The following is a 27,665-nucleotide window of genomic DNA, read 5'->3' on the forward strand; positions in this document are numbered from 1 at the left end:
GACGTTCACTATGCGTGTGCGAGTCCGGGGACCTGCCAAGAGAGGAGGAGGAGGAAGGGGAGTGGGAGAGGGAGAGGGAGAGGGAGAGGGGAGAGCAGAGATGCCATGGGCAGGGGAGATAGGGGGAGGGAGGAAGGGGGAGGGGAAGCCTGGGGGAAGAGGGGAGGAGGGAGGGGACGGGGGAAAAGGAAAGAGAAGGGAAGGGAAGAGAAGGGAGGGAGGGTGCCTAAAGGAAAGGACACAGGAAGTGGGGGGGGGGAGGATCAAAGTTGATAGGAGGCGTAGATGGAGGGGAGGAGGACATCATCAGGGAGGGGGAGCTGGCGGAAGCCACCTTGGGAGAGGGTAAGGAGGGTGGAGAGATGGAGACCGGGTGGGACGTGGGAATACAGGCGCGGCAGTGGGCGGGGTTGGGAGAGGATGGGTGAGACAAGTGGATGAGGAGGATCGAGTTTGCGGGAGGTGTACAGGATCTGTATCCTTTCAAGGAAAAGGAGGAGGTGGGGGAAGGGGATGAGATCGTATAGGATCCGCGTGGGGGAGGGGAGACGGATGCTATAGGCAAGGCGGAGAGCATGGCGTTCAAGGATTTGGAGGGATTTATAAAAGGTAGGGGGGGCGGAGATCCAGGCCGGATTGGCGTAACAAAGTATAGGGCGGATGAGGGATTTATAGGTGTGGAGGATGGTGGAGGGGTCCAGACCCCACGTACGGCCGGATCGGCCGCGAAGCCACTATCCCTCGCTATACGGCGCGGCCCACTGGACTCACGTGGCGACCTCACATGCGCCGACGCTCAAGACGGACAAGTCATCTTGTGTCCCAGTGCGCGACCGACCAACCGATCGATCGGACCGCCAGTAACCATTGCCTGAACAAACTCGAGCAGACTGGTGGCCTAACACATACTAGCACTCCGGACGACAGACAGACACTGACTGCCCCACACTGACCCGGCTGACCAACTGACCAGACTCGCCCTCTTGCGAGCTCATAGCGCCCCTTAAATGCACGTGAACAGGCTACCATTCCCACCAGAGGGAGACACCAAAGCTGCGATTGCCACAGCGGCGCCAACGCCAGGAGCGGAGGGCGACTGCTTCACACTACGCGCTGCGGCGCACTCTTCAAAACAGCAATTTTTACCACGGCTCAACGGTCACTCAACATACACTTTTGTCTGCATTGTGACTTAGCGGATGATGTTTTTCCGCTTTTCCTGTATGCGATATTCGATACTGTCTCTCTTGAAACAGCAATCGCTTCAACTCCCTTGGTTATACAACCACCCACCGTACAAGCACCAACAATTTGCCCACATTCGAATGTACTTAACTCCGACATAATGCACAAGTAAGTACACAGAACGCTATTCTGACCACGAATGACACTTGCAACGTACTGAGGACATTACACTGGTGCGTGCCGTTCTTGGTCGAATACAGCAGCACCGCTTGCAGACTTGGCTGGCATCTCCATTTATGTTGAAGCATACGTTTCTCGCAGTGTTTCCATATCTTTGTCCAGCGGGTGTATGAAATTAATTCAGAGTAAAACCACATCAGTCTTTACTAGCTGAATTGAGAAATAATAATCTGTGTTTATGCACCTCACAATGCGATTTGTATGTCCCAACGATAGCTGAATGCCGGTCTCGTCTGTTATAGAAATCTGAATTTTAACTGTCCACAAAATGTTTAACCTCGAATATCATCTTCTAGTCAACCTGAACGTGCTTGCCACGCAATAGTTTCGTAATCTGAAGAAAGACTAAACGAATCTTACAACTACCACCGTCACACCTTAGCAACAGATATTGCAAGAAGCAGAGAAAATTCTGGTCCTGCGTAAAATCTGACCAGTCTGGTGTGGCAAAGGAAGATAGCAAAAGTAAAGGCGTAGTTTTAAATTGCGCATTTACGGAATCGTTCACGCATACCGTCGTTTGATCATCGAACAGACTCCTGTATGGACGACATAGTAATAAGGATCCTTGGCGTAGAGAAGCAACTGAAAGAGATGACAGCAAATAAGTCACAAGGTTCTGATTGAATTCAAACTGTATTTTACAAATAGTACTCTATGGCATTGGCCTCTTACTTATTTGCAATTATCACGAACTGTCTCCCAGCACAAAGTCCCAACCGAGTGGAAAAACCGCACGTGATATAAGAATGGTAGAAGAATGGACTCGCAAATTACAGACCAATATCTTTAAAATCACTTTGCCACAGAACACTGAACATATTCTCGCTTTGAATATAATAAATTTCTTTGAGAAGGAGACGCCTCTGTCCACAAACCAGCCAGGTTTCAAAAAGCATCGCTCATGCGAAACTCAGCTTGGCCTTTTCTCACATAACACCCTGCGAACCATGGTTGAAGAGCAAAAGGCGGATTCCATATTCCTAGATTTCCGTAAGGCGTTTGACACGGTGTTCCACTGCAGGCTGTTAACGAAGGAACGAGCATACGGTATAGGCCCCCAGATGCGTGAGTGCCTTGAAGATTGCTTAAGTAATAGGACCTAGTATGTTGTCCTCGCCAGCGAGTGTGCATTAGACAAGGGTGCTGTCATGAGCGCCCCAGGGTACTGTTGGGTTGGGTTGTTTTTGGCGAAGGAGACCAGGCAGCGAGGTCATCGGTCTCATTGGATTAGGCAAAGAAAGGGAAGGAAGTCGGCCGTGCCCTTTCAAAGGAACCATCCTGGCATTTGCCTGGTTTGATTTAGGGAAATCACGGAAAACCTAAATCAGGATGGCCGGACGCGGGATTGAACCGTCGTCCTCCCGAATCCGAGTCCAGTGTCTAACCACTGCGCCACCTCGCTCAGTGGTCAGGGTACTGTGATAGGATCGCTATTATATTCTATATATATAAACGATGTGGCGGACAGGGTGGGCAGCAATCTGCGGTTGTTTGCTGATGATGCTTGGTGTACGAGGCGGTGTGAAAGTTGAGTGACTGTAGGAGGATACAAGATGACTTAGGCAAAATTTCTAGTTGGTGTGATGAATAGCAGCTAGATCTAAATGTAGAAAAATGTAAGTTAATGCAGGTTAGTAGGAAAAACAAACCTATAATGTTCAGGTACAGCTTTACTAGAGTATTGCTTCATAACAGTCATCTCTATTAAATGTCTAGGCGTAATACTGCAAAGCAATATGAAATGGAATGAACATGTAAGGCTCTGAGCACTATGGGACTTAACATCTGAGGTCATCAGTCCCCTAGAACTTAGAACCACTTAAACCTAACTAACCAAGGACATCACACACATCCATACGCGAGGCAGGATTCGAACCTGCGTCCGTAGCGGTCGCGCGGTTCCAGACTGAAGCGCCTAGAACAGCTCGGCCACATCGGCCGGCGAACATGTAGGGATTTTAGCAGGAAAGGGGAATGGTGGACTTAGGTTTATAGGGAGAATTTTAGGAAATCGTGGTTCATCTGTAAAGGAGACCAAATATAAGACACTAGTACGACCCATTGTTGAGTACAAGTAATGGCTGGATCTTCGCCTTTATCGGCAGTGGCGACTCGTCAAGTTTTGACTGCTTGCTTTGATCCATTACCTCGGGATCATAGCGGTACATCCGGCACTGGTTCAGAGCGATTATGCGGCTAAAGACGTCGTCCACATAGTCCCGAAACAGCTTTCTGAATGAGCTTGTGATGTCAGGGATCGAAGCGACGCTAAGGCACTGGTTTCAGGTGTCCTAACGTCACGGCAACCCAGGGCGGCTGTCAGATGACGGTGGACCATGGCCAGCACAACATCCAGTTGTTTCCTGACTGTTCACTCTCACGCCAGGTGCTATACTCAACATGACTACGAGAATGCGAACTGGTGTTATCCCTTCTTCTCAGAACATCCAAGAATGGATATGTCAGTTGTGAAACTACACTCAACTAGGACTCGTGTATCATCTCGGAAGACAACATGCTGACTCTCGTGTGCCCACTGTTGTTGGCCACATCAATATCGGCGTGCCTCTCTTTGCTGCCATGCGAAGCGAAACCTCAACAATGGTCTGACAGTTCATTGTGCTGCAGGCTTTGTTGTACCGTGCGTGTGGATACTTGTCCTGATGCAAAGAAGCCCTTTCCCTGACTCAAAGTACGTGACATGGTTGTTCGACATTGCGTGACCGAGCTGACAATATGTGTGTCCCCTTGGGCGCTAGGCGTGAGTGGTAACTGAGATCCTGCATGGTATTGATTATGGAACTCCTAAACCTGTCAATATCATATTCGAACGACAGTCGTGGGATTATGACCAACGCAAGCAGCAACATCATGGGAAGATAAACCGTTGTGTCAATAGGCCACGATCCTGCCGCTGTCGAGTTTCGATACTCACTGGTAGATGTTTTTCCTCCACACACGAATCATAAGACGAACTTCTCACACACAACCAGCAATCAAATGTGATATATAAATGACAAACCTGCTACATTACATTTGCTTATATATGAATGTAGATGGCGTTTCAAGTGCATTTGCGTATCCAATAACATAAATATTTTATTGTATATCGTCTCATGGTGTCGCAATTTTAATGACTATCAATACACATCAGTCAAAAATAACACACCAACAAGTAAAAAAAGTGCAAAATTAAATCTTTTGTGAAACTTTCAATACACTTGAGATCAAAAGTGGAATAAGACTAAGAGTGGATTGTCGCACTGCTGTTCAACTGTTTCCAGGGTAAGATAATAATGGAATGGAGGAAAAACCAGAAGAAGGATTAAATCAAAGGTTCAAATGTGTGTGAATTCCTAAGGGACGAAACAGCTGAGGTCATCGGTCGCTAGACTTACATACTACTTAAACTAACTTATGCTAACAACACACACACCCATGCCCAAGGGAGGACTCGAACCTCCGGCGGAGTGGCCGCAGAATCCATGACATAGCGCCTCAAACCGCGCGGCCACTCCACGCGTCTAGGAATGAAGAAAAGTCATGATTAGAAAAATGGGAATAATCTGAGAATTGGTTTATTGGCCTTTGTAGACACTATCTTGCTATCTTAGCTGAATCTGTAGAAGATGTTAGAATGCAGATAAATCTCGTATGAGAGACAACTTCAAAAGCAGATCTATGTATATCTTTTGGAATAGCAGTTCCTGTGACAAACAGGAAGGAGGCACCAAAATATATGGAAACTGATTATGTAAAAAATAAAAAAGGCTACGAAACTTTATGGACAAAGAGGCTAAGTCAGCAAGGGAAAGGAAAAGGGAAATAGCTTATCAATTCACAAAAAACTTGTATAGTGATGAATCTTCATCCGTAAATGCAGAACTTGAACACTACTACACTCTCATTAGTCGAGAATGCCTTTCGTTAAATACAGCCAAAAAATTAGATGGCACAGAGAAGAAGGAAAGCAAAACAGCCAGGAAATCTTAGGAACGAAACTTGACAATAGCAAACGGAAATTAATAAATAATAAAGAATTTTACGATAGAATAGAAAGAATGCTAGAAACATGAGGAAATAAGGAGTTGCATTTTATGGAGATGTAAAAAGTGAAGATAAGGAAAGAATGACAAACGGAGCTTTTAACAGTTTTGACAGAAACCGAAAAAGAAATAAATGACGTAAATCAAAGGAATTAAAGCAGACCTGAGAGAAATGGAAATAACAGAGGAAGAAATACGGAAAAAGAGAAAAGTTCAGAGTAAAAGTAAAAAGTTCCATGAACCTTGCAGGAAAAAAACAAAGAAAAACAAGGACTCAATGCGGACAGAAGCAAGGTGAGAACGCCACAAGAAAAGAATAAAAAAACTACTCGAGAGACATAAGTTACTTCATATGGTCTTAAATAGGCCAAACCCTTAGAAAATGAGGGTAACACTAAAAAAAATGAGCGTTTTGCATGGTCTCACTGTCGGGATCGGCAGTCGGATGCGTCGTCATGACAGGCGGGTCGGGCCCGAGGCAGGTGAGCCAGAACCAGCTGAGGTCGTGGCTGAAGCTGGCGGAGGCGCGCAGGCAGGCGTTCCCCTCGGGACTGATGACGTCGCAGCTGAGGCAGCGGGGACTGCCGCCCTCCTCCACGGCGAACACCTGCCGCCTCGATGGCTGGCCCTCCTCTGTCGCCTGGTAGTACCTGCCGGACAGTGATGTTACCTTGCCAGATCGCCTGTTTCATCCACGCCTCCACAATATGACACTACCCGAATCAGGAGCATATGGGGTATTACATGTACAAACCAAGTGCTGTCCTAGCATTACACAGGAACTACTACTGGGAGTCAGGACCATATAGGGTGTTACACATATGACCCAAGCACTGTGCCTGGTATTACACAGGAACCCCTCCGAACATCAGGAACATTCAGGGTTTTACAACTATGACACAAGTGCTGCGCCTGGCATTATACAGGAACCCTTCTGGAAAGTCAGGAACATACAGGATGTTACACATACAACCCAAGCAGTGTGCCTGGCATTACACGGGAACCACTACTAGGAAGTCAGGAACATGCAGGGTGTTACAACTACGACACAAGTGCTGCGCCCGGCATTACACAGGAACCCTTCTGGAAAGTCAGGAACATACAGGATGTTACACATACAACCCAAGCAGTGTGCCTGGCATTGCACGGGAACCACTACTGGGAAGTCAGGAACATGCAGGGTGTTACAACTATGATACAAGTGTTGTGCATGGCATTACACAGGAACCACTACTGGGGAGTCAGGAAAATACAGGGTATTATATCTATGGCCCAAGTGCTTTGCCTGGCATTACACTGGAATCCTGCTGGAAAGTAAGGAACATGCAGGACGTTACAAATACGACCCAAACAGTTTGCCTGGCATTACACGGAAACCACTACTGGGGAGTCAGGAAAATACAGGGTATTATATCTATGGCTCAAGTGCTTTGCCTGGCATTACACTGGAATCCTGCTGGAAAGTAAGGAACATGCAGGATGTTACACATACGACCCAAACAGTTTGCCTGGCATTACACGGGAACCACTACTGGGAAGTCAGGAACAGCCCGCATCTCGTGGTCGTGCGGTAGCGTTCTCGCTTCCCACGCCCGGGTTCCCGGGTTCGATTCCCGGCGGGGTCAGGGATTTTCTCTGCCTCGTGATGGCTGGGTGTTGTGTGCTGCCCTTAGGTTAGTTAGGTTTAAGTAGTTCTAAGTTCTAGGGGACTGATGACCATAGATGTTAAGTCCCATAGTGCTCAGAGCCATTTGAACCATTTGAAGTCAGGAACATACAGGGTGTTACAACTATGATACAAGTGTTGAGCATGGCATTACACAGGAACCCTGCTGAAAAGTCAGGAACATACAGGATGTTACACATACAACCCAAGCAGTGTGCCTGGCTTTACACAGGAACCACTACTGGCAAGTCAGGAACATGCAGGGTGTTACAACTATGATACAAGTGTTGTGCATGGCATCACACAGGAACCACTAATGTGTTAGGTTGGTGCGTAAGTTTGTAGTGTTTGTCCATAACTTGGTAAACACAATAGAGATATATAACGGAGACTTAAGTCGTCAACAATATATTTTCCTTCAGTATTTTCTACAGTCTGCCAACGATGTAGTAACTTCTTGGTTATGTGACTGTAGAAGTCACGTGGTTTTGAGACGAAGAAGTTGTCGTGCCATGTTCGGAGAGCATTTTCATTCGGAAACGAAGTTACTAGAAGGCTGTTCGATACTGAACGGAAAAAGTGAAAATGTGTTGGTGCGAGATCAGGTGAATAAGGGGATGAGAAGTTCCGCCTTATGGAAGACACCTTTTTTCTTTTGTTTCACCCACACATGTTTCAGCACTCTTGTGCTATCGTCAGTGGGTTCTATTTTTTATTTTTAACTGTAAATTTTTTGTTAACATATTAACATTTGTGTTGTTTACAACTTAATGTAGAGTTGCATTTATAACTTAATTGGCGAAAAGTGAGTCTAAGCATTAGTTAACATACCTTACATGATGTTATTGTCCATTTATTTTGGTAGATGTTCTGCTACACAATATACACCTTGTCATCTGCAAACAGCAAAACGTAATTTATTTTTCTGTCTGTTATGCATTTACGAACGTAAATAAGACTGTATCACGTTTTCTTTCTGGAACTTACAGTTTTGAAGTTCTGGTGCGTTCTCCTGTGTTGTTGGCGAAGTAAGTAGGCTTACTTCTTTGTCTGTGTTCGCGTGGCAATGCACTTTTTCCGATTACTCAAAACATAGGGGGAGTTTTCGCTGCCATTACGTGTTGTTGTGGCTGTGTGGCGTCCATTTGTTTCGTGGCGTGTTCTACTGGGTGCGGCGCGCGAGTTTGAATTTTATTTGGCGTTAGTGGTGTGTGGTTTGTGTGGGTTCGCATGTGTGTGATGTGTGTGTTGAGTACTGAGGCAGAGAGACAGAAAGAAAGAAACAAAGAAAGAGAGAGAGAGAGTGAGAGGGTTTTGTTGCACAGTGATGTGTATTCATTGAGTACTTTCTTTCCTTGGGCCATTGATTTTTGGATGTAATAGTTTTCTCCTATAGTTAATTTTTGGAATAGGCTGCTGCTAGTTTTTTTGGATGTGAAGGTCAGTTTCAATGTTTGTTGGGTGGTGGTTGTGTGCTACCAGGTGGTCTGCAAATGTTGAGTGTGTGCTATTGCTTTTCAGTGCTCTGAGGTGTTCATTATATCTGGTTCTGAAGGTCCTACATGTTTGGCCCACATATACAGATTGACAGCAGTTGCAAGTAAGTTGGTAGATACCGGACTAGCTGTATTTGTCAGTGTTGGTGGTATTTCTTCCGAGTCTGCTCTGTATTGTGTTGTTGGTCCCGTATGCTATGCTGAGTCCTTGTTTCTCTAGTATATTACCCACCCTGTGTGTGACATTGTTGTTGTAAGTCATTATGTGCCATTTATTGCTTACTGTCTGCTGATTTGTTGTGTGATGAGTTGTGTTTGTATGTGTGTTGTTTCATGGTTATGTGCTGTTTGTTTCTGTATTTTGTGGTTTATTTTGTCTACTCTTTTTGCGTCATATCCATTCTCCTGTGCAATTTGTTTTATGGTGTTCAGTTCTTGTGTGTAGTCATGCTTGTTCATGGGTATTTTGTTTAGCCTGTGAAGTAAATATCTGAAGCTGGCTTCTTTGTGAGTTATGGGGTGATTGGATTGGTTATGAACCGCACCACAAGATGATTATCAGGTGAATAAGGTGGGTGCAGAATGATTTCCCAAACCAACTCCTGTATAGTGTCTTTTGTCAGTCCAGCAGAATGCGAAAGGTCGTTACCATGGAGTTTCATCACTACACGCAGTCTTCCTGGTCGTTGTTCTTGGAGTGCGTCGACAAAAGTCTCAGTTGCTGGCAATAAATGTCGGCAGTGATGGTTACACCTCCAGGTAGCTATTCATAGTACACCACACCGTCGCTGTTCCACTAGATGTATAACACTATCTTTTGTGGATGTGTGCAGCTCTTTGCATAGGGGGTTTCTGCTTTGTTTGGGCTCAACCATTCCTTATCTTCCTTATGTTAGCATGAAGACATCATTTCCCGTCACCAGTAACGATACAAGATGGACGACGAGCAAGCAGAGATGCACATATGGCCACTGCTGATCAATGTGAATTTGGCTTAGAGCATGCAGTACCCATAAACTGGATTTTTGAGCCTTCCCCAATACATGTAAAAGTCTAACGATGGTGGAATGATCATAGTTCATCACATTTGCCAGTTCAGGAGTACAATGACGTGGATTATTGTGGATTAATGCCTTTAATAATCATCGTGGTGGTAGTGGTTAGTGTTTAACGTCCCGTCGACAACGAGGTCATTAGAGACGGAGCGCAAGCTCGGGTTAGGGAAGGATTGGGAAGGAAATCGGCCGTGCCCTTTCAAAGGAACCATCCCGGCATTTGCCTGAAACGATTTAGGGAAATCACGGAAAACCTAAATTGGGATTGAATAATCATCCTGAACGTGGAGGGTCACTAATTTCAAAGTGATCTTCTTTAAAACGCGAACATCATATTATTGCCATGTTCTGCCCAATGACATTATACCCACACACGGCGCAAACGTTGAAACAATGTCGTGATGATGTCTAAATTGGCAAAAGATTTCGAATTAATTCCCCATTCGGAGCTCCGGGAGAGGATTATCAAGATGGACTTGACCATGAGAAAGAGACTGATTAAAGAACAAAAGGGTAACATTGTACGTGTCGTAGCTTGGAATGACAGAGTTCTGAATGCGATAGGAAAACTGGAAAGGAAAACAAAGTTACAGCTAGATATAGGGCGAATCAGTGGAATGAAATGGAAATAAGATAAGGATTGCTGGTCAAGCGAATATCAGCATCAGGAGAAAATAGTTGTAAGTAGGCTGTTTAGAGCTTTTTTTTATTGGTAACGCCACGTAGCGCTCTTATGAAAATCACTGGCTGTGCTGTGTGCAGTCCGTGGCTGGTTTGCATTGTTGTTTGCTATTGTAGTGTTGGGCAGCTGGATGTTAACAGCGCGTAGCGTTGCGCAGTTGGAGGTGAGCCGCCAGCACTGGTGGATGCGGGGAGAGAGATGGCGGAGTTTTGAGATCAGATGATCTGGACCTGTGTCCATTAGAGACGGTAAATTTGTAAGACTGGATGTCATGATCTGATATATGTATTATGACTTTTGAACAGTATTAAGGTAAATACATTGTTTGTTCTTTATCAAAATCTTTCATTTGCTAACTATGCCTATCAGTAGTTAGTGACTTCAGTAGTTAGAATCTTTTATTTAGCTGGCAGTATTGGCGCTCGCTGTATTGCAGTAGTTTGAGTAACGAAGATTTTTGGGAGGTAAGTCATTCATGAAAGGTATAGGTTATTGTTAGTCAGGGCCATTCTTTTGTAGGGATTATTGGAAGTCAGATTGCGTTGCGCTAAAAATATTGTGTGTCAGTTTAGTGATGATCAGAATAAGTCTGAGTACGTTCAATTTTTCTCAGCTGTTTGAAAAGCAAATAAAGTAAGAGGCTTATTAGCACAGTCATTCATAAATTTTTCTAAGGGGACGTTTCATAGTGTAATAATAATAATAATCGTCATGGAAAGGCAGGTAGGGTAAAGATTGAGTTATTGTGAACAATTCAGTGACAGGATTATTCTCATCAGGAACAACAGTAAATCGACGCCAACCAACAATACTTCACGTATATGTGCCGAGGTCACAAGCAGAAGATGAAGACAGAGGAAGTATGCGAGGATACTGAACAGGTAATTCAGTATGGAAAGGGACATAAGGATCTAATAACCACGGCTGATTGAAACGCTGTTGTAGGGGAAGGACGAAAAGACACAGTAACGCGAGATTATGAGCTCGAGAGTAAGAATTAGTGAGAGGAGAAAGATTAATTGAGTTCTGCAATACATTTCAGCCCGTGATAGCGAAAACGCTGTTCAAAAATGAAACGACGAGGTTGTACACTTGGAAACAGCCTGGAGAAACGGGAGTATTCCAGCTGGAGCACGTCATCGTGGTACAGAGATTTGGAATTCAGGTATTAGAATGTAAGGCGTACCCAGGAGCAGATATGGACTCAGATTAAAATTTAGTAATAATGAAGAGCAGCCTGAAGTTTAAGAGAATCTGTCATAAGCATCAATGTGAAAGGAAGTGGGATGCAGATGAGATATGTTTGAAGCTCTGTAAGGTATAGACACTACGTTTATGAATACCACAAAAGGCAATTCAGTTGAAAAGGAATGGAAATAAAGTATCTGAAAAGAGCAATTACCGAATTGGACAGACGAATATAGCTACAACGAAGGTGAATCCGAAGAAACGTTGGGTAACAGATCTGTACAACGAAGAAGCAATGACAGAAATAAAAGGTAGGTTCAGGAGTGGAAATAAAAACCAGGGTTAAAGGATATCAATGATAAGTTTTGCTGATGACATTATTACACTCAGAGAAAATGAGAAAGAATTACAGGACATACTGAATGAAAGAACAGTCTGTTGAACATAGGATATGAACTGACAGTAAACCAAAACAAAGTCGAAATAAGTGAGTAGTTTCAGAAATGAGATCAGTGATAAAACTAAAACCAAAATTTGGGTACACAACTAGAGTGAGTGTAGGATTTCTGCCACCTTGGAAGCAAAATAACCCATAACGAACGAAGCAAGGAGAACATAAAAAGCAAAAATAGCACAGACAAAGGGAGCATTCCACGCCGAAAGGGGTCTACTATAGTGCGTGCGTCATAAGAATAAACCAGACGGCCGGCCGGGGTGACCGAGCGGTTCTAGGCGCTACAGTCTGGAACCGCGCGACCACTACGGTCGCAGGTTCGAATCCTGCCTCGGGCATGGATGTGTGTGATGTCCTTAGGTTAGTTAGCTTTAAGTAGTTCTAAGAGACTGATGACCTCAGAAGATAAGTCCCATAGTGCTCAGAGCCATTTGAACCATTAAACCCGACGTAAACAGTACACAACATATTCTTCCACGTTTGCTGGAATCTAAAAAATGGTTCAAATGGCTCTGAGCACTATGGAACTTAACTTCTGAGGTCATCAGTTTTCTAGAACTTCGAACTACTTAAACGTAACTAACCTAAGGACATTACACAGATTCATGCCCGAGACAGGATTCGAACCTGCGACCCTAGCGGTAGCGCGGTTCCAGACTGTAGCGCCTAGAACCGCTGGGCCACTGGAATCTCACTGGATTTAGTTTCACGTGGAGCGGAAGCCAATCTGTCTTGAGTGCAGTCAAGTAGGGTAATAAAGATACGTTTTATGCTGTGAGTTACGTGTACATCGACTCAGCGATAATAGGGGACAACAGCTTTTGTGACGAATTTAACTCGGTCAACGCTGGCTCGCCAGTTGGTCCAACCAACCTGCAGCGATGTGAACATTTGTAGTTAAGACGTAAAAAGAGACGAGAAGAGAAACAACAGAGATTTGAATCTCATTTAATTTTTAAACGGAATGAAATAAGATATGGTAAAACTCCGGCAGTACGCTTCTTATGCCACGAGACGGAAAAAATTTCTCTCGTCCTTAACTAACGTAGCATCGCACTTAGAAACGAGAGCGATGAAAACTCCTGACTTAAAACTTAGCCCAAAGCGTAGTTTTTCTGGGTGATCTATGTGTGACGTTAAGGCGCATTGCAGGGATTTCACCGTATAGTTAAATACTGAAGCTACTGAGGATTCCACGTACAGTCAGTCGGCTGGCAATCTCTGAACTCCTTCCACATCCAAAACCGAAAAATACGTTTCAGTACTGGGATCGTCGTCTGCTACGTTGAAAACGAGGCGATCAACAGCAGAAGCCACAAAGCCATCCAAATGCCACATTTTCTTCACTTTTTTGTGATATGCGGTTCCGCATTCCGCCAGCGTTAGGCAGTGACGTTTGACAAAACTGCACAGATTCATTCCAGTACGGCTGGCAGTTTAAACCTCATGTTATTTCTCGCGACAAATCCCTTAGCTTGGATCTAGGTCAGTTCTGTTGCGTTCAAAGTGCAGTGGTACAGTGGTAGCTGCAAAAAAAAGGCAGCATATCTACGTTGTGTTCGATGGCGTGAAAATTGTTTCCCATTTTTCTACGACACTTATCGCTCTGGCTCGTGTGAGACCACATCTGTTGTATAAAACAGTGATAATAGGTCAAAAAGAAGATATGATTTTTCATTTTTGTCCCGAAAATTTAATTTATAATGGTTCCTTAATCTAAACAGTCTTTATTAACACTCTTTTATACACTGTCCAGTAACATTAAGGTGACAGCCTGTCAAAAACCTGAATAATTATTTTTTGCAGCAGGAAGAGAGTCAATGAGCGCCTGGCAGGTATCGACAGGGATGGGGAGCCATGGCGCCACCAGTGGCTTGACCAGCTGTGCTACGTTTCTCGGTTGAGGATCTATGGTGTACAGCCCGATGACGTTGGTCCCATAGACTTCCGATTGGTTTTTAATCCGGTGGGTTTGCTGACCAGGGAGTATGGTAAACTCATCCTGGTGCTCTTTTACGCACGTTTACTGTGAGCTGAGTGGCATGTTGCACTGTCATCCATCTACCTTCGTGCTAAGGAGAAACAAACTGCACGTAGGGGTCGACATGGTCCTCGAGGATAGATGCATATCTTTGTTGATTCACTGTGCCTTCCGGAATAACCAGATCACCGAGAGAATGCCACGAGAACATTCCCCAGACCTTAGCTCTGCGACGATTGTTGCAGGTTGTTTCCTTCAGACGTTAGGCAGTGACATCTGACACAACAGCATAGATTCATTCCAGTACGTTCGAGTGTGTCAGCAGTGCGCAAGTAGCGTCTGACACAACAGCATAGATTCATTCCAGTACGTTCGAGTGTGTCAGCAGTGCGCAAGTAGCAGCAAGTGGCTTATTTAGCGTTCATATAAGTGTTGTAGTCAAGTTGAAAATTTGTTTCAGTGTTCTTAGCGCACTTGTTTAATTAAATCCGCCAAATCATTGTGTAGTTTCGTATTTAGCACGGGCACACTTGCATTTTAATATCTGTGACGTGTAAATTCGCGTAGTCGTCTGTCGTTTGTTTATTTCTTTCAAATAGTCTTTGTACGTTACTGGCAGTGAATTTTAGAACATGTTTTTTGCTCGCGTATCATGTCATTTATGGAAACCCAGAATGTACGCTCTAGGAATCAACATGGATTCCGGAAACAGCGATCGTGTGAGACCCAACTCGCTTTATTTATTCATGATACCCAGAAAATATTAGATACAGACTCCCAGGTAGATGACATTTTCCTTGACTTCCGGAAGGCGTTCGATACAGTTCCGCACTGCCGCCTGATAAATAAAGTAAGAGCCTACGGAATATCAGACCAGCTGTGTGGCTGGATTGAAGAGTTTTTAGCAAAAAAACACAGCATGTTGTTCTCAAGGGAGAGACGTCTACAGACGTTAAAGTAACCTCTGGCGTGCCACAGGGGAGTGTTATGGGACCATTGCTTTTCACAATACATATAAATGACCTAGTAGATAGTGTCGGAAGTTCCATGCGGCTTTTCGCGGATGATGCTGTAGTACACTGAGAAGTTGCAGCACTAGAAAATTGCAGTGAAATGCAGGAAGATCTGCAGCGGATAGGCAGTTGGTGCAGGGAGTGGCAACTGACCCTTAACATAGACAAATTTAATTTATTGCAAATACATAGAAAGAAGGATCATTTATTGTATGATTATATGATAGCGGAACAAACAGTGGTAGCAGTTACTTTTGTAAAATATCTGGGAGTATGCGTACGGAACGATTTGAAGTGGAATGATCACATAAAATTAATTGTTGGTAAGGTAGGTGCCAGGTTGAGATTCATTGGGAGAGTCCTTAGAAAATGTAGTCCATCAACAAAGGAGGTGGATTACAAAACACTCGTTCGACCTATACTTGAGTACTGTTCATCAGTGTGGGATCAGTACCAGGTCGGGTTGGCAGAGGAGATAGAGAAGATCCAAAGAAGAGCGGCTCGTTTCGTCACAGGGTTATTTGGTAACCGTGATAGCGTTGCGGAGATGTTTAGCAAACTCAAGTGGCAGACTCTGCAAGAGAGGCGCTCTGCATCGCGGTGTAGCTTGCTGTCCAGGTTTCGAGAGGGTGCGTTTCTGGATGAGGTATCGAATATATTGCTTCCCCCTACTTATACCTCACGAGGATATCACGAATGTAAAATTAGAGAGATTGGAGAGCGCATGGAGGCTTTCCGGCAGTTGTTCTTCCCGCGAACCATACGCGACTGGAAAAGGAAAGGGAGGTAATGACAGTGGCACGTAAAGTGCCCTCCGCCATACAGCTTTGGGTGGCTTGCGGAGTATAAATGTAGATGTAGATATAGACGTTTCATGCCGTACACGCCAATAGTCATTTGTCCCATGGATCATAATCTGATAAGGCAACCTGCCGCCATTCAATGGACATGAAGTTGCGGTACTGGCGTGCAAATTCCAGCCTTCGTCGCCGATGAACAGGAGTCAACATGGGTGCATGAACCAGGGGCCCTGCTGTGGAGGCCCATACGCAGCAACGTTCGATGAACTAACACTCTAAAAGAAAATACTAATACGGTTGGCAGACAGTTTCAGGAAATTTTTCTGAGCAAATCGCGGAGCGATGGATTGATGGACATGTGCTGACCCTCGAAGAATCGTTGCAGGCTGTTGCGCTCAAGTTAAGTAGAATGTTTGGTTGCATGAAATGTATTCGCATTTGCAAATATGGACAACGACCAGCTTTATAATGGAATGAAGACAATAAAAATGTGTGCCGGAGAGGGACTCCAACCCGGATTTCTCGCTTATGGCAAGCGGTCGCTTCACCATTTCTTTTTCTTTATCTCATTTTGTTCTGTATTGTTAGTTGAACTAGTTCGGGACGGTCGTCTGATGAGACGCGTTCAGCTTCGTTGATCCGTTCACTCAGTTTTTTTTGTTACAGAGGGCAGCTAACCCTCTGACCGAACACGCTGAGCTACCGTGCCGGCAAACCATTACGCTATCCAGTGCGACCCACGGCCAGACCCAAAGCACCAAATGTACACAACCATGCTTCTACAACCTGCACTCGTACATTCATTATGAATATTCCCACACAGGCGAGACAATTTAATTGCAAATCGCTTACCCGGTATCGGCAGATAAATACGATATTGCAATCTTCTGTTTGTTGTAGGATGCAAATTTTCTTTGGACATGCATGCCTGAATCCGCCGAAACGGGTCAAGCGACTTCCCATTAAAATATCTCCCCTGTACAGGAATATACCGGGTGATCAAAAAGTCAGTATAAATTTGAAAACTTAATAAACCACGGAATAATGCAGATAGAGAGGTAAAAATTGACACACATGCTTGGAATGACATGGGGTTGTATTAGACCCAAAAAAAAAAAAAAAAAGTTCACAAAACGTCCGACAGATGGCGCTGGACAGCAAAACGTCAGTGACTGCGCATGACAATCGTGTATAAAAAGAGCTGTAATGAGAGAGAGAATCAGATGCGCCAGCAGTCGCAGCATGTTGACGTTACCTGAAAAGGCGCTTTTAGTGAAGCTGTATAATCGGAATGGGGAATGTGCTAGTTCGGCGTTACGATCCTATCGCCATAGGAACGGGATTCGAACGGGTAAAGGTACGTTGACAAATGCAGCTGTGGCGAGAATGATTTCGAAGTTCGAAGCCACAGGTTGTTTAGACGATAGACACCGTAGTGGCCCACCGAGCACAAGGCGTGTAAGTAGGCTGTTTAGGTTTTTATACTGGTGACAGCCACGTAGCGCTCTGTATGAAAATCACTGGCTGTGCTGTGTGCAGTCTGTGGCTGGTTTGCATTGTTGTTTGCTATTGTAGTGTTGGGCAGCTGGATGTTAACAGCGCGTAGCGTTGCGCAGTTGGAGGTGAGCCGCCAGCAGTGGTGGATGTGGAAAGAGAGATAGCGGAGTTTTGAGAGCGGATGATCTGGACGTGTGTCCATCAGAGAGAGTACATTCGTAAGACTGGATGTCATGAACTGATATATATATTATGACTTTTGAACCATATTAAGGTAAATACATTGTTTGTTCTCTATCAAAATCTTTCAGTAGCTAACTGTGCCTATCAATAGTTAGTGCCTTCAGTAGTTAGAATCTTTTATTTAGCTCGCAGTAGTGGCGCTCGCTGTATTACAGTAGTTCGAGTAACGAAGATTTCTGTGAGGTAAGTGATTCATGAAAGGTACAGGTTATTGTTAGTTAGGGCCATTCTTTTGTAGGGATTATTGAATGCCGATTGCGTTGCGCTAAAAATATTGTGTGTCAGTTTAGTGTTAATCAGAATAAGTAAAGAGAGAAATGGCTGAGTACGTTCAGTTCTGCTCAGCTGTTTGAAAATCAAATAATGTAAGAGGTTTATCAGCACAGTAATTGATTAATTTTTCTAAGGGGAGGCGTAATGCTGCTGAGACAGTTCAAGAAGAAATGGAGACTGTAGCGGGTTCGTCTATGCACGGGGAAGTCAACGCTCGTGCAGACGCACGTCGCACCGGCATTCCATACACTACTGTTTGGTCGGCACTTAGGCGTACCCTCCGATGCTATCCGTACAAAATCCAACGGCATCATGAACTGTTACCTGGTGATTTAGTGAAGCGGAGGGCATTTGCGGTGTGGGCGTTTCAAAAGATGGCGGAAGATGACGATTGGTTGAGTAACATGTTGCGCACAGACGAAGCTCATTTCACGCTCCGAGGGTCTGTCAACGCCCACAACTGCAGAATTTGGGCTACCGAAAATCCTAGAACTATCGTGGAAACTTCATTGCACGACGAGAAAGTCACGGTATCTACCGTTATCGGGGCTTTCTTCTTCGAGGAAATGCGTGATTCTGGTTTTGTAACTGCTACCGTGACGGGTGAGAGGTACGCCGATATGTTACAGACTAGCATCATCCCCAGCCTGGCTGATAAGCACCTGCTGGAACGTACGATGTTTATGCAGGATGGCGCTCCACCCCATATTGCTAGACGCGCGAAAGATCTCTTGCGCGCGTCATTTGCTGATGATCGTGTGCTCAGCCGCCACTTTCGTCATGCTTGGCCTCCCAGGTCGCCAGACCTCAGTCCGTTTGATTATTGGCTTTGGGGTTACCTGAAGTCGCAAGTGTATCGTGATCGACCGACATCTCTAGGGATGCTGAAAGACAACATCCGACGCCAATGCCTCACCATAACTCCGGACATGCTTTACAGTGCTGTTCACAACATTATTCCTCGACTACAGCTATTGTTGAGGAATGATAGTGGACATATTGAGAATTTCCTGTAAAGAACATCATCTTTGCATTGCCTTACTTTGTTATGCTAATTATTGCTATTCTGACCAGATGAAGCGCCATCTGTCGGACATTTTTTGAACTTTTGTATATTTTTTTTGTTCTAATAAAACCCCATGTCATTCCAAGCATTTGTGTCAATTTGTACCTCTCTATCTCCATTATTCCGTGATTTATTCAGTTTTCAAATTTATACTGACTTTTTGATCACCTGGTACATAATCAATCAGATGGTAGACATACGGTTGACGACATATGGAAGTTTAGGTATGGTTGTGAGTCGTGCTCTGATAGCCTAATGGTAAGGCGATCGCTCGGGATAAGCGGGAAATCTGGGTTAGAGTCACGGTCCGCAGCAAATTTGCATTCGTCAATCCATTACACAGTAGTCGGTTGTCCATATTCGCAATAAGGAACCCATTTCATGTATTCCATAACGGCTGTATCTGATGCAGTGTCTAATCCTTCGGACATGCATGCATGTCCGTAGGAAATTTGTATCATGCTTCCGAACAACACAGGCACTGCAGTATCGTAGAAACGTGGACGTCAGCGCCGTTAGTAGTACAGCCGATTGGCTCTCCAGTCGACTCTGTTACTCAGGCCATTCAGTCTAAATAGAAACCATTTGGGCGGAATGATATCGAGCGACGCTACAATTTTCGCCGGTGTCACCGGCGGTGCGAAGTATGGCAGCTAAGAAGCCACCCCTCTTGTAGTCCCGACCGGTGCTACGGCCCTACCCGTACCGGTATGTCGTCTTGCCCGTGAACCCCTACTGAGCAGGCTGCCCAACTGACACTGTTGTACCGCGCGCAGCCTTCGTACCCTGCAGGATACAGAATTTTTAGTCTGTTACACTGAGATGACAAAAGTCATGGGACAGCGATATAGACATATACAGATGGTGGTACTATCGCGTACACACGGTACAAAAGGGATGCACGTTGGCAGAGTTGTCATTTACACTCAGGAGATTCACGTGAAAAGGCTTCCGACGTGATTATGGAATTAGGGCGGGAATTAACAGACTTTGAACGCGAAATGGTAATTGGAGCTACACGCATGGGACATTCCATTTCGGAAATCGCTAGGAAATTCAATATTCCGCATTCAACAGTGTCAAGAGCGTACAGAGAATACCACGTGTCGGGCATTATCGCCCACCGTGGACAACGCAGCGGCCGACGGCCTTCACTTAAAAACTGAGAGTAGTGGCGATTTCGTAGAGTTGTCAGTGCTAACAGACAAGTAACACTGCGCGAAATAACGGCAGAAATCAATGTAGGACGTACGACGAACGTATCCGTTAAGACTTGACGTTAGTGGGCTACGGCAATAGGCAACCGACGCGAGTGCCTGCAGCGCCTGAGCTCGTGACTATGTCAGTTGGACTCTAGACGAATGAAAAACCGTGGCCTGGTCGAATGAGTCCCAATTTCAGTTGGTAAGAGCTGATAGTAGGGTCCGAGAATAGCGCAGGCCCCACGAATCCATCAACCAGAGTTGTCAACAAATCACTGTGCAACCTGGTGGTGATTCCGTAACGGCGTGGGCTGTCTTTACAGGGAATGGACAGGGTCCTCCAGTCCATCTGATCTGGTCACTGACAGGAAATTGTTGTGTTGAGCTACCCGGAGACCATTTGCAACAATTCATGGACTTTATGTCTCAAAACAACGATGGAATTATTATGGATGTCAATGCGCCTTGTTACCCAGCCACATCTGTTCTTGGTTGGTTTTAAGAACATTACAGACCACTAGCGAGAGTAATCTGGCCACCAAGATTGTACAACATGATTCCCATCGAACGTTTGTGGAACACGATCGAGAGGATAGTTGATGCACAAAATCCTGTACCGGCAATTTTTTCGCAACTGTGGACGGCTATAGAGGGAGCTGGCTCAATATTTCTGCTGAGGACTTCTTGAGTGCATAACACGTCGAGTTGCTGCACTATCCGGGGCACGAGGAGGTCCGCCACGATATTAGGTGGTATAACACGACTATTGTCTCCTCAATTTATTACATTGGCTCGAAGGTTGACGAATTCCCTTGAGAAAGGCAAGCACTTGATAGAAATAAAGAAGCAAAAAGCCGTCAGAGGAGGCAGCACTTTTCAGAGGTAGTGCTACTAGCAGAAACGATAAATTACCTTGAAGCGCCAAAGAAACTGGTTTAGACATGAACATTCAAATAAATACATACATATGTAAACAGGCAGAATACGTCGATGCGGTCGGCAACCCCTATATAAGACAACAAGTGCCCGGCGCGGTTGTTAGGTCGGTTCCTGCTGCTATAATGGCAGACTATCAAGATTTAAATGAGTTTGAACGTGGTGTTATAGTCGAAGCACGAGCGATTGGACACAGTACCTCCGAGGTAGCGATGAAGTGGGGATTTTCCCGTTCGACCATTTCACGAGTTTACCGAGAATATCAGGAATCCGGTAAAACATAAAATGTCCGACATTGTTGCGGCCGGAAAAAGATCCTGCAAGAGCGGGACCAACGACGACTGAAGAGAATCGTTCAATGCGACAGAGGTGCAACCCTTCCGCTGCAGATTTCAATGTTCGGCCATCAGCAAGTATCAGCGTGAGAACCATTCAATGAAACATTATGAATAAGGGCTTTCGGAACCGAAGGCTCACTTGTGTACCCTTGGTGACTGCACGTCACAAAGCTTTACGTCTCGCCTGGGCCCGCCAGCACCGACAATGGACTATTGATGAGTGGAAACATGTTGCTTAGTCGGACGAGTCTCAAATTGTAGCGAGCGGATGGAGGTGTACGGGTATGAGAACAACCTTACGAATCCATGGGCCCTGCATGTCAGCAGGGAACTGTTCAAGCTGGTAGAGGCTCTGTAATGATGTGGGACGTGCAGTGGGTGTGATATGGGACCCCTGATACGTCTAGATACAACTCTGACAGGAGAGAATGATCAACTCAGTGTATAAAGCTTTAGATTGAAGAACTTCCAAGTTAACGAAAAGTAATCGAACTCTGAGCTTCTGTAATAGAATCTGCACACATACGTAAGCATCCTATGTGATCACCTGCATCCATTCATATCCATTGTGCTTTCCGATGGACTTGGGCAATTTCCATCAGAACAATGCGACACCCGACACGCCCAGAATTGCTGCAAAGTGGCTCCAGGAACAATCGTCTTTGTTTAAACACTTTAGCTGGCCACAAAACTCCCCAGACATGAACATTATTGAGCATATCTGGGATGCCTTGCAACGTGCTGTTCAGAAGACATCTGCACCCCCTCGTACTCTTACGCATTTAGACAGCCCTGCATGATTCATGGTGTCAATTGCCTCCAGCACTACTTCAGATATTAGGCGCGTCCATTCCACGTCGTGTTGCGGCACTTCTGCGTGCTCGTGGGGTGCCCTACACGATATTAGGCAGATGTACCAGTTTCTTTGGCTCTTCAGTGTAAATGGAGAATGGGTGAAAGACTCAAATGTCAAAACAATGTCCTGAAGCTGATTGACGATAAAGAAATAAAAGGAGTCGACCGACAACACTCGCGGGAACGGAAGGCATGTTTTGTGCTGTCCGGGGAGCAGCTGTTCCAAAGCGTTTAACATATCTGTACTATGTGTCCTGTGGTTCTTAGAAAAAAGAAAACAAAGTTGTTTTTCAGGTATGGAAAACATACAAAAATTCTAAAATTTGTTCCCGTGCGCTGGCGTGGATTTCTGATTGAGCCATTTCTGGTTTCATACAGTATGTAAGAGCTGTAGTTTAGTGAACGTGCTCGTGTCCAGCGGGCAGAGGTCTCACATCGGAGCGTGGATCCATTAGCGGCGTCGAGGTGGTGTTCAGTGATTTGGCAAGGTCTTACTGAATCCAATAAATTAAATTTTATTCCGCGCAGATCTGAAGTAGGATTTCTTGCGTTTATTTTGACCTACCGCTGTTCAACTTGAAAATTGCCTGTTAAGCTGCATTTCCATTTTACTTGTAGTTTTGTTTTCTTTAGTTCGCAAAACAGTGTTTGAGTACATTCTGCAAAGATATCCTGATATAGGGATCGACAAGGGACGTAAATTCTTGGAGATATCCCTTTAAGAAGCGTTGCAATAGCTGAATGTTTCGCCGACTGAGTTTAAATTCGGAATTTCGCACTTGTGTTCTTGAAGTGGCAGACATAGGTTGTAAACTGATCGTAGCTGGCGACTGCAGTTGGCAAGAATGTTAATGTTACTTCCAGTGGATATTAATTCGCAATGCACAGGGCAATTCAGTTGCAGATACTAGTATTTTCACATTTAAATTGCCATCATTTTGTGGGTGGAACTGATGATGATTGCGACTATGGTCCTGTACTTAGTCACGTAGTACAGTCCGCGCAGGATACCGTGGTCATTGCGCAGTAACCAGACCCTGCATCTTTCTCACGCGATTTTACAGAAACTATTCGGTAAAAAATTTAAGTTTTACATCACTTATACACTATGTGATCAAAAGTATCCGGACACCTGGCTAAAAATTACTTACAAGTTCCTGGCACCCTCCATCGGTAATACTGGAGTTCAATATGGTGTTGGCACACCCTTAGCCTTGATGACAGCTTCCACTCTCGCAGGCATATGTTCTATCAGACGCTGGAAGGATTCTTGGGGAATGGCAGCCCATTCTTCAAGGAGTGCTGCAATGAGGGGAGGTATCAATGTCGGTCGGAGAGGCCTGGCGTTCCAAAACATCCCAAAGGTGTTCCATAGGATTCAGGTCAATACAATGTGCAGGCCAGTCCGTTACAAGGATGTTATGGCCGTGTAACCACTCCGCCACAGGGCGTGCGTTATGAATAGGTGCCCGATCGTGTTGAAAGCCAAGACGCAATCGCCATTCTCAAACTCCTCTTCAACAGTGGGAAGCAAGAAGGTGCTTAAAACATCAATGTAGGCCTGTGCTGTGATAGTGCCACGCAAAACAACAAGGGGTGCAAGCTCTCTCCATGAAAAACGTGACCACACCATAACACCACAGCTCCGAATTTTACTGTTCGCACTCCAAGCGCTGGCAGATGACGTTCACCGGGCATTCGGCATACCCACACCCTGCCTTCGGATCACCACATTCTGCATTTTGGACCGCGATTCGTCACTCCACACAACGTTTTTCCACTGTTCAATCGTCCAATGTTCACGCTCCTTAAACTAAGCGAGGCGTCGTTTGGGATTTACCGGCGTGAGGTGTGGCTTATGGGCAGCCGCTCGACCATGAAATCCAAGTTTTCTCACCTCCCGCGTAATTGTCATAGTACTTGCAGTGGATCCTGATGCAGTATGGAATTCCTGTGTCATGGTCTGGATAGACGTCTGCCTATTACACATTACGACCCTCTTCAACCGTAGGTGGTCTCTGTCGGTCAACAGACGAGGTCGGCCTGTACGCTTTTGTGCTGTACGTGTCCCTTCATGTTTCCACTACACTATAATATCGGAAACAGTGGATCTAGGGATGTTTAGCAGTGTGGAAATCTCGCATACAGACGTGTGACACAAGTGACACCCAGTAACCTTACCACGTTCGAAGTCCGTGAGTTCCACGGAGCGCCCCATTCTGCCCTCTCACGATGTCTAAAGACTACTGAGATCGCTGATATGGAGTACCTGGCAGTAAGTGGCAGCACAGTGCCCCTAATATGAAAAACGTATGTATTTGGGGGTGTCCGGACACTTTTGATTACATAGTGTAGATTTATATATCAGCTTCGTGATGACGTGTCATCATTTAGTTAATGGTCGTAATTACTGTGATATCCGTACGGAAATAAGACATTGCACGAAACTCGAAAAAGTTCTCAAATAAAAATAAGGATCGCTAAGATTTTGTGTTTAGCGTATATTACGTAATATGCATGAAATTTAGCTAACATATTGAATTTTTCTTTAGACTTAGGTGGGCGTCTCTGTCTCTTACCACTCTCGAGAAAATTGATCTGATGTAGCACACTGATTTGCGATAGCGTGCGCTGCGATTAAGCCAGAATGAAATATCCACAAAATTGCTTATGTTTTATAAAAGGTTTGAGATACCGAAATTATTTTTGACAACTGATGGCACGTAAAAAAGAGAGTATTTTTCCATATGGTTACTAAGCGTTACTTCATTATCTGCCTCGTTATTCCAGTAACTACAGACTTTTTCGATGAAAGAATGTAATTTTAAAGGCCACCAATACCTGTTGAAAAGATAAATGTTATGGGTTTTGGAACAACGTAAGTGAAGACATAACACGTTTACTTTTATGCCGAGAATGTGCTTTTTCATAGGCTACTGATCTTACTTTTCCCCAGTTTCTTTCTTAATAAACTTCTGTTTCGGAATCCTCTCGCAATTGCGTCTGCACAATATATTAGTGATATTGCATTATGTAAACTCCACTGTGTATAGGCAAAAGAAGCAAATTATAAATTGGCAACAGAAGAAACGTATAGGTTATCTCAAAATTCGCTGCTGTGACGCTTCCCTGAAAGTTAGAAATGGTTAACCGATCAGGCGAAAATAAATCACTGCTTTTGTTGAATTTTCAGCGAAATTCTTTTTTGAATGTTTAGCATGCAAGTTTGGGCGTAGGCTTCAGTTTAGAATGGCACTTCCTCTCCAGTTCTCGTCATTTCCCCTACAGCACCTGCACATAACCCCCACCACTACCGATCTCCCCACACGTGCTCTACTGATTGTCGTGTTGTTCTGTGCAGATTCTATTACAGAGGCTCACAGTTCGATTACTTTTCGTTAACTTGGAAGTTCTTCAGTCTAAAGCTTTATGCACTGAGTTTCATCATTCTCTCCTACATTTCAGATTATTTAATGCCCTAGTGGAAGACAAGTATAGAAAACTTGCATTTCTGTCATTGTAAGAAATTTTTTCTTCATGTGCACTGCTATAACGATGTGGTGTATGTCTACTGTTTCATTATTTTGAGCCTGATACAGAGCATTATTTCTGTTTTTTGGATGCTCATTCACGTTCCACTCAATTTTTTATTTAATTTTTGTGCTTACGCATGAAGCACACATATGCGACGCCGTCTTGGGTACACCTGTTGCCAATGTTCTCCTTTATCAATTCCGTGATCATCTACGAGGCAGTGAAATAATTTAGCCACATACAGCTTCTCCCATCGACTGATAATAAATACCACGCTCAGTATGTGTAAAGTTTTAGGTTATGGAAGGTGAGTTTTGTCGATGACAGTCGGACAAGGATCTTCTGTGGCTAATTTCTATAAAATGTACTGTTTTCATGCAATACTTTATGCAGAACACGATAGAGAGGGCTTCAGTTTTTGTTATAATATGTGCAGATTTTTTCTTTGAACTACATCAGTATTTGATTACTTTGATGAGGTATTTTCTGTGTTAGACTTTTTTCATATTAAAGTATTGTGCTTACATTCAAGGGAATTCAAACCACAGCACAGTGTTTAGGTACAAGTTAACCACATTTACACTCTATGATTTTGAGAGACTGTTAAGGGTGATTACTCACCGCGTGATGTTCAGTTACAATCAATTAGCGCATCTTTTTACCAATAAGTATATCTTTGTATAGCTTAATACTTCTGTTAATTGGCTGGTGATCCATCTAGTTATATTATTTTTAGTAACATTATTTATTACATCTGTTACTTTTAGTTCATATTTCAATATTTTCTAACTTTCTACAAGCTCTTTATTTTTTAATTGCGTTGCTGCGAAGAGATCTATTGTCAACAGAAATTCAAAATGAACAGTGCCAGGTCGATACAATTATCTTGATATTTCAAAGTAGACCTGCACTACTGAATTAATGCTGTTCATTTTCACCTCTTATTGACACATGATTGCCTTTGGGCATGTTCCAATATTACCCACAGCATTAAATATAGGAAAAATGAAATGTTTTGTAAGAGTGGTCTAAAATTAACCAGAATGGCCGATTAAATTTACACTATTAAAATTTAAATTTTACTCGGACAGGGTACAATTAGTACACTTTTTCAATTTTCCAAGCAGTCAGTAATTACAGATGTAAGATGCTACAATGCCTATTGTGATGTGTAATTTATTTTATATCCATTATTTTCAGTGTCACGTTCCGTGGGTTTTCTGGAAGTGTGTGCTTCTGTGATTATTTCCTTGTTTACTTCCTAGTCAGACGGAGTGACAGAATTAATTATTGAATCACGAAAATTCATGTAACAGAGCATAACACAGGGCTTAGTCTAACTATTCATTGCAGTATACTAGTTTGTAAGACGGTGTACGATTTACAAGATGTATCCTGTTTGGTTACGGTGGAGATAGTCGGCGTAAGTCGCTAGGAACCACCCAAACACAGCATATTGATTGACAGCGGCGTACGTTTTCCAGTGCTGTTGTCGGATCCATGAAACCTTGGTGAATGTAGTTAGAAAGTTGCAGGAAAGTAATTATTGGTTTTCGAACAGTGACAAGTTAAACAATGTCATACGAGTCAAAACGTGGCAGGAGATCCTTGTTTAAACTGATTTTATACATTTAGTAGAAGCGCCAATTTTTCCAGCTCCACCTACAAACGTTAACTTAGTTAACCCTCTGAACAATATATTGCGCAATTTGTCTCGGTTGCAAAGAGTGCAAGGTGCAAGTTTAGCTCTGTGATACGCGTCAAAGCATGGCAGGCGATCCTAGTCTACAGTTAATACTCCGAGCGATGTGTAGTGTCATATGTCTCATTTGTCAAGAGTATGTGATGCAAGTTTAACCCTGTCATGCGGGACTAACCATGGCAGATTATCCTTGTTTACATCAGTTTTATA

At 44.2% G+C, this 27,665-nt stretch overlaps 1 protein-coding gene across 1 annotated transcript in view; it reads right to left on the reverse strand.

Moving 5' to 3' along the window:
* The window catches only part of LOC126484123 (venom dipeptidyl peptidase 4-like), a 411,056-nt gene that overhangs the window by 73,227 nt on the left and 310,164 nt on the right, over positions 1 to 27,665 (reverse strand). The window contains exon 11 of the mRNA XM_050107505.1: positions 5,901 to 6,124. Within this exon, the coding sequence (XP_049963462.1) occupies positions 5,901 to 6,124 (224 nt within the window). The remainder of the gene's footprint in view (positions 1 to 5,900; positions 6,125 to 27,665) is intronic.

The sequence above is a fragment of the Schistocerca serialis genome, chromosome 6 (assembly GCF_023864345.2).
Source record: "Schistocerca serialis cubense isolate TAMUIC-IGC-003099 chromosome 6, iqSchSeri2.2, whole genome shotgun sequence".
Lineage (NCBI taxonomy): Eukaryota > Metazoa > Arthropoda > Insecta > Orthoptera > Acrididae > Schistocerca > Schistocerca serialis.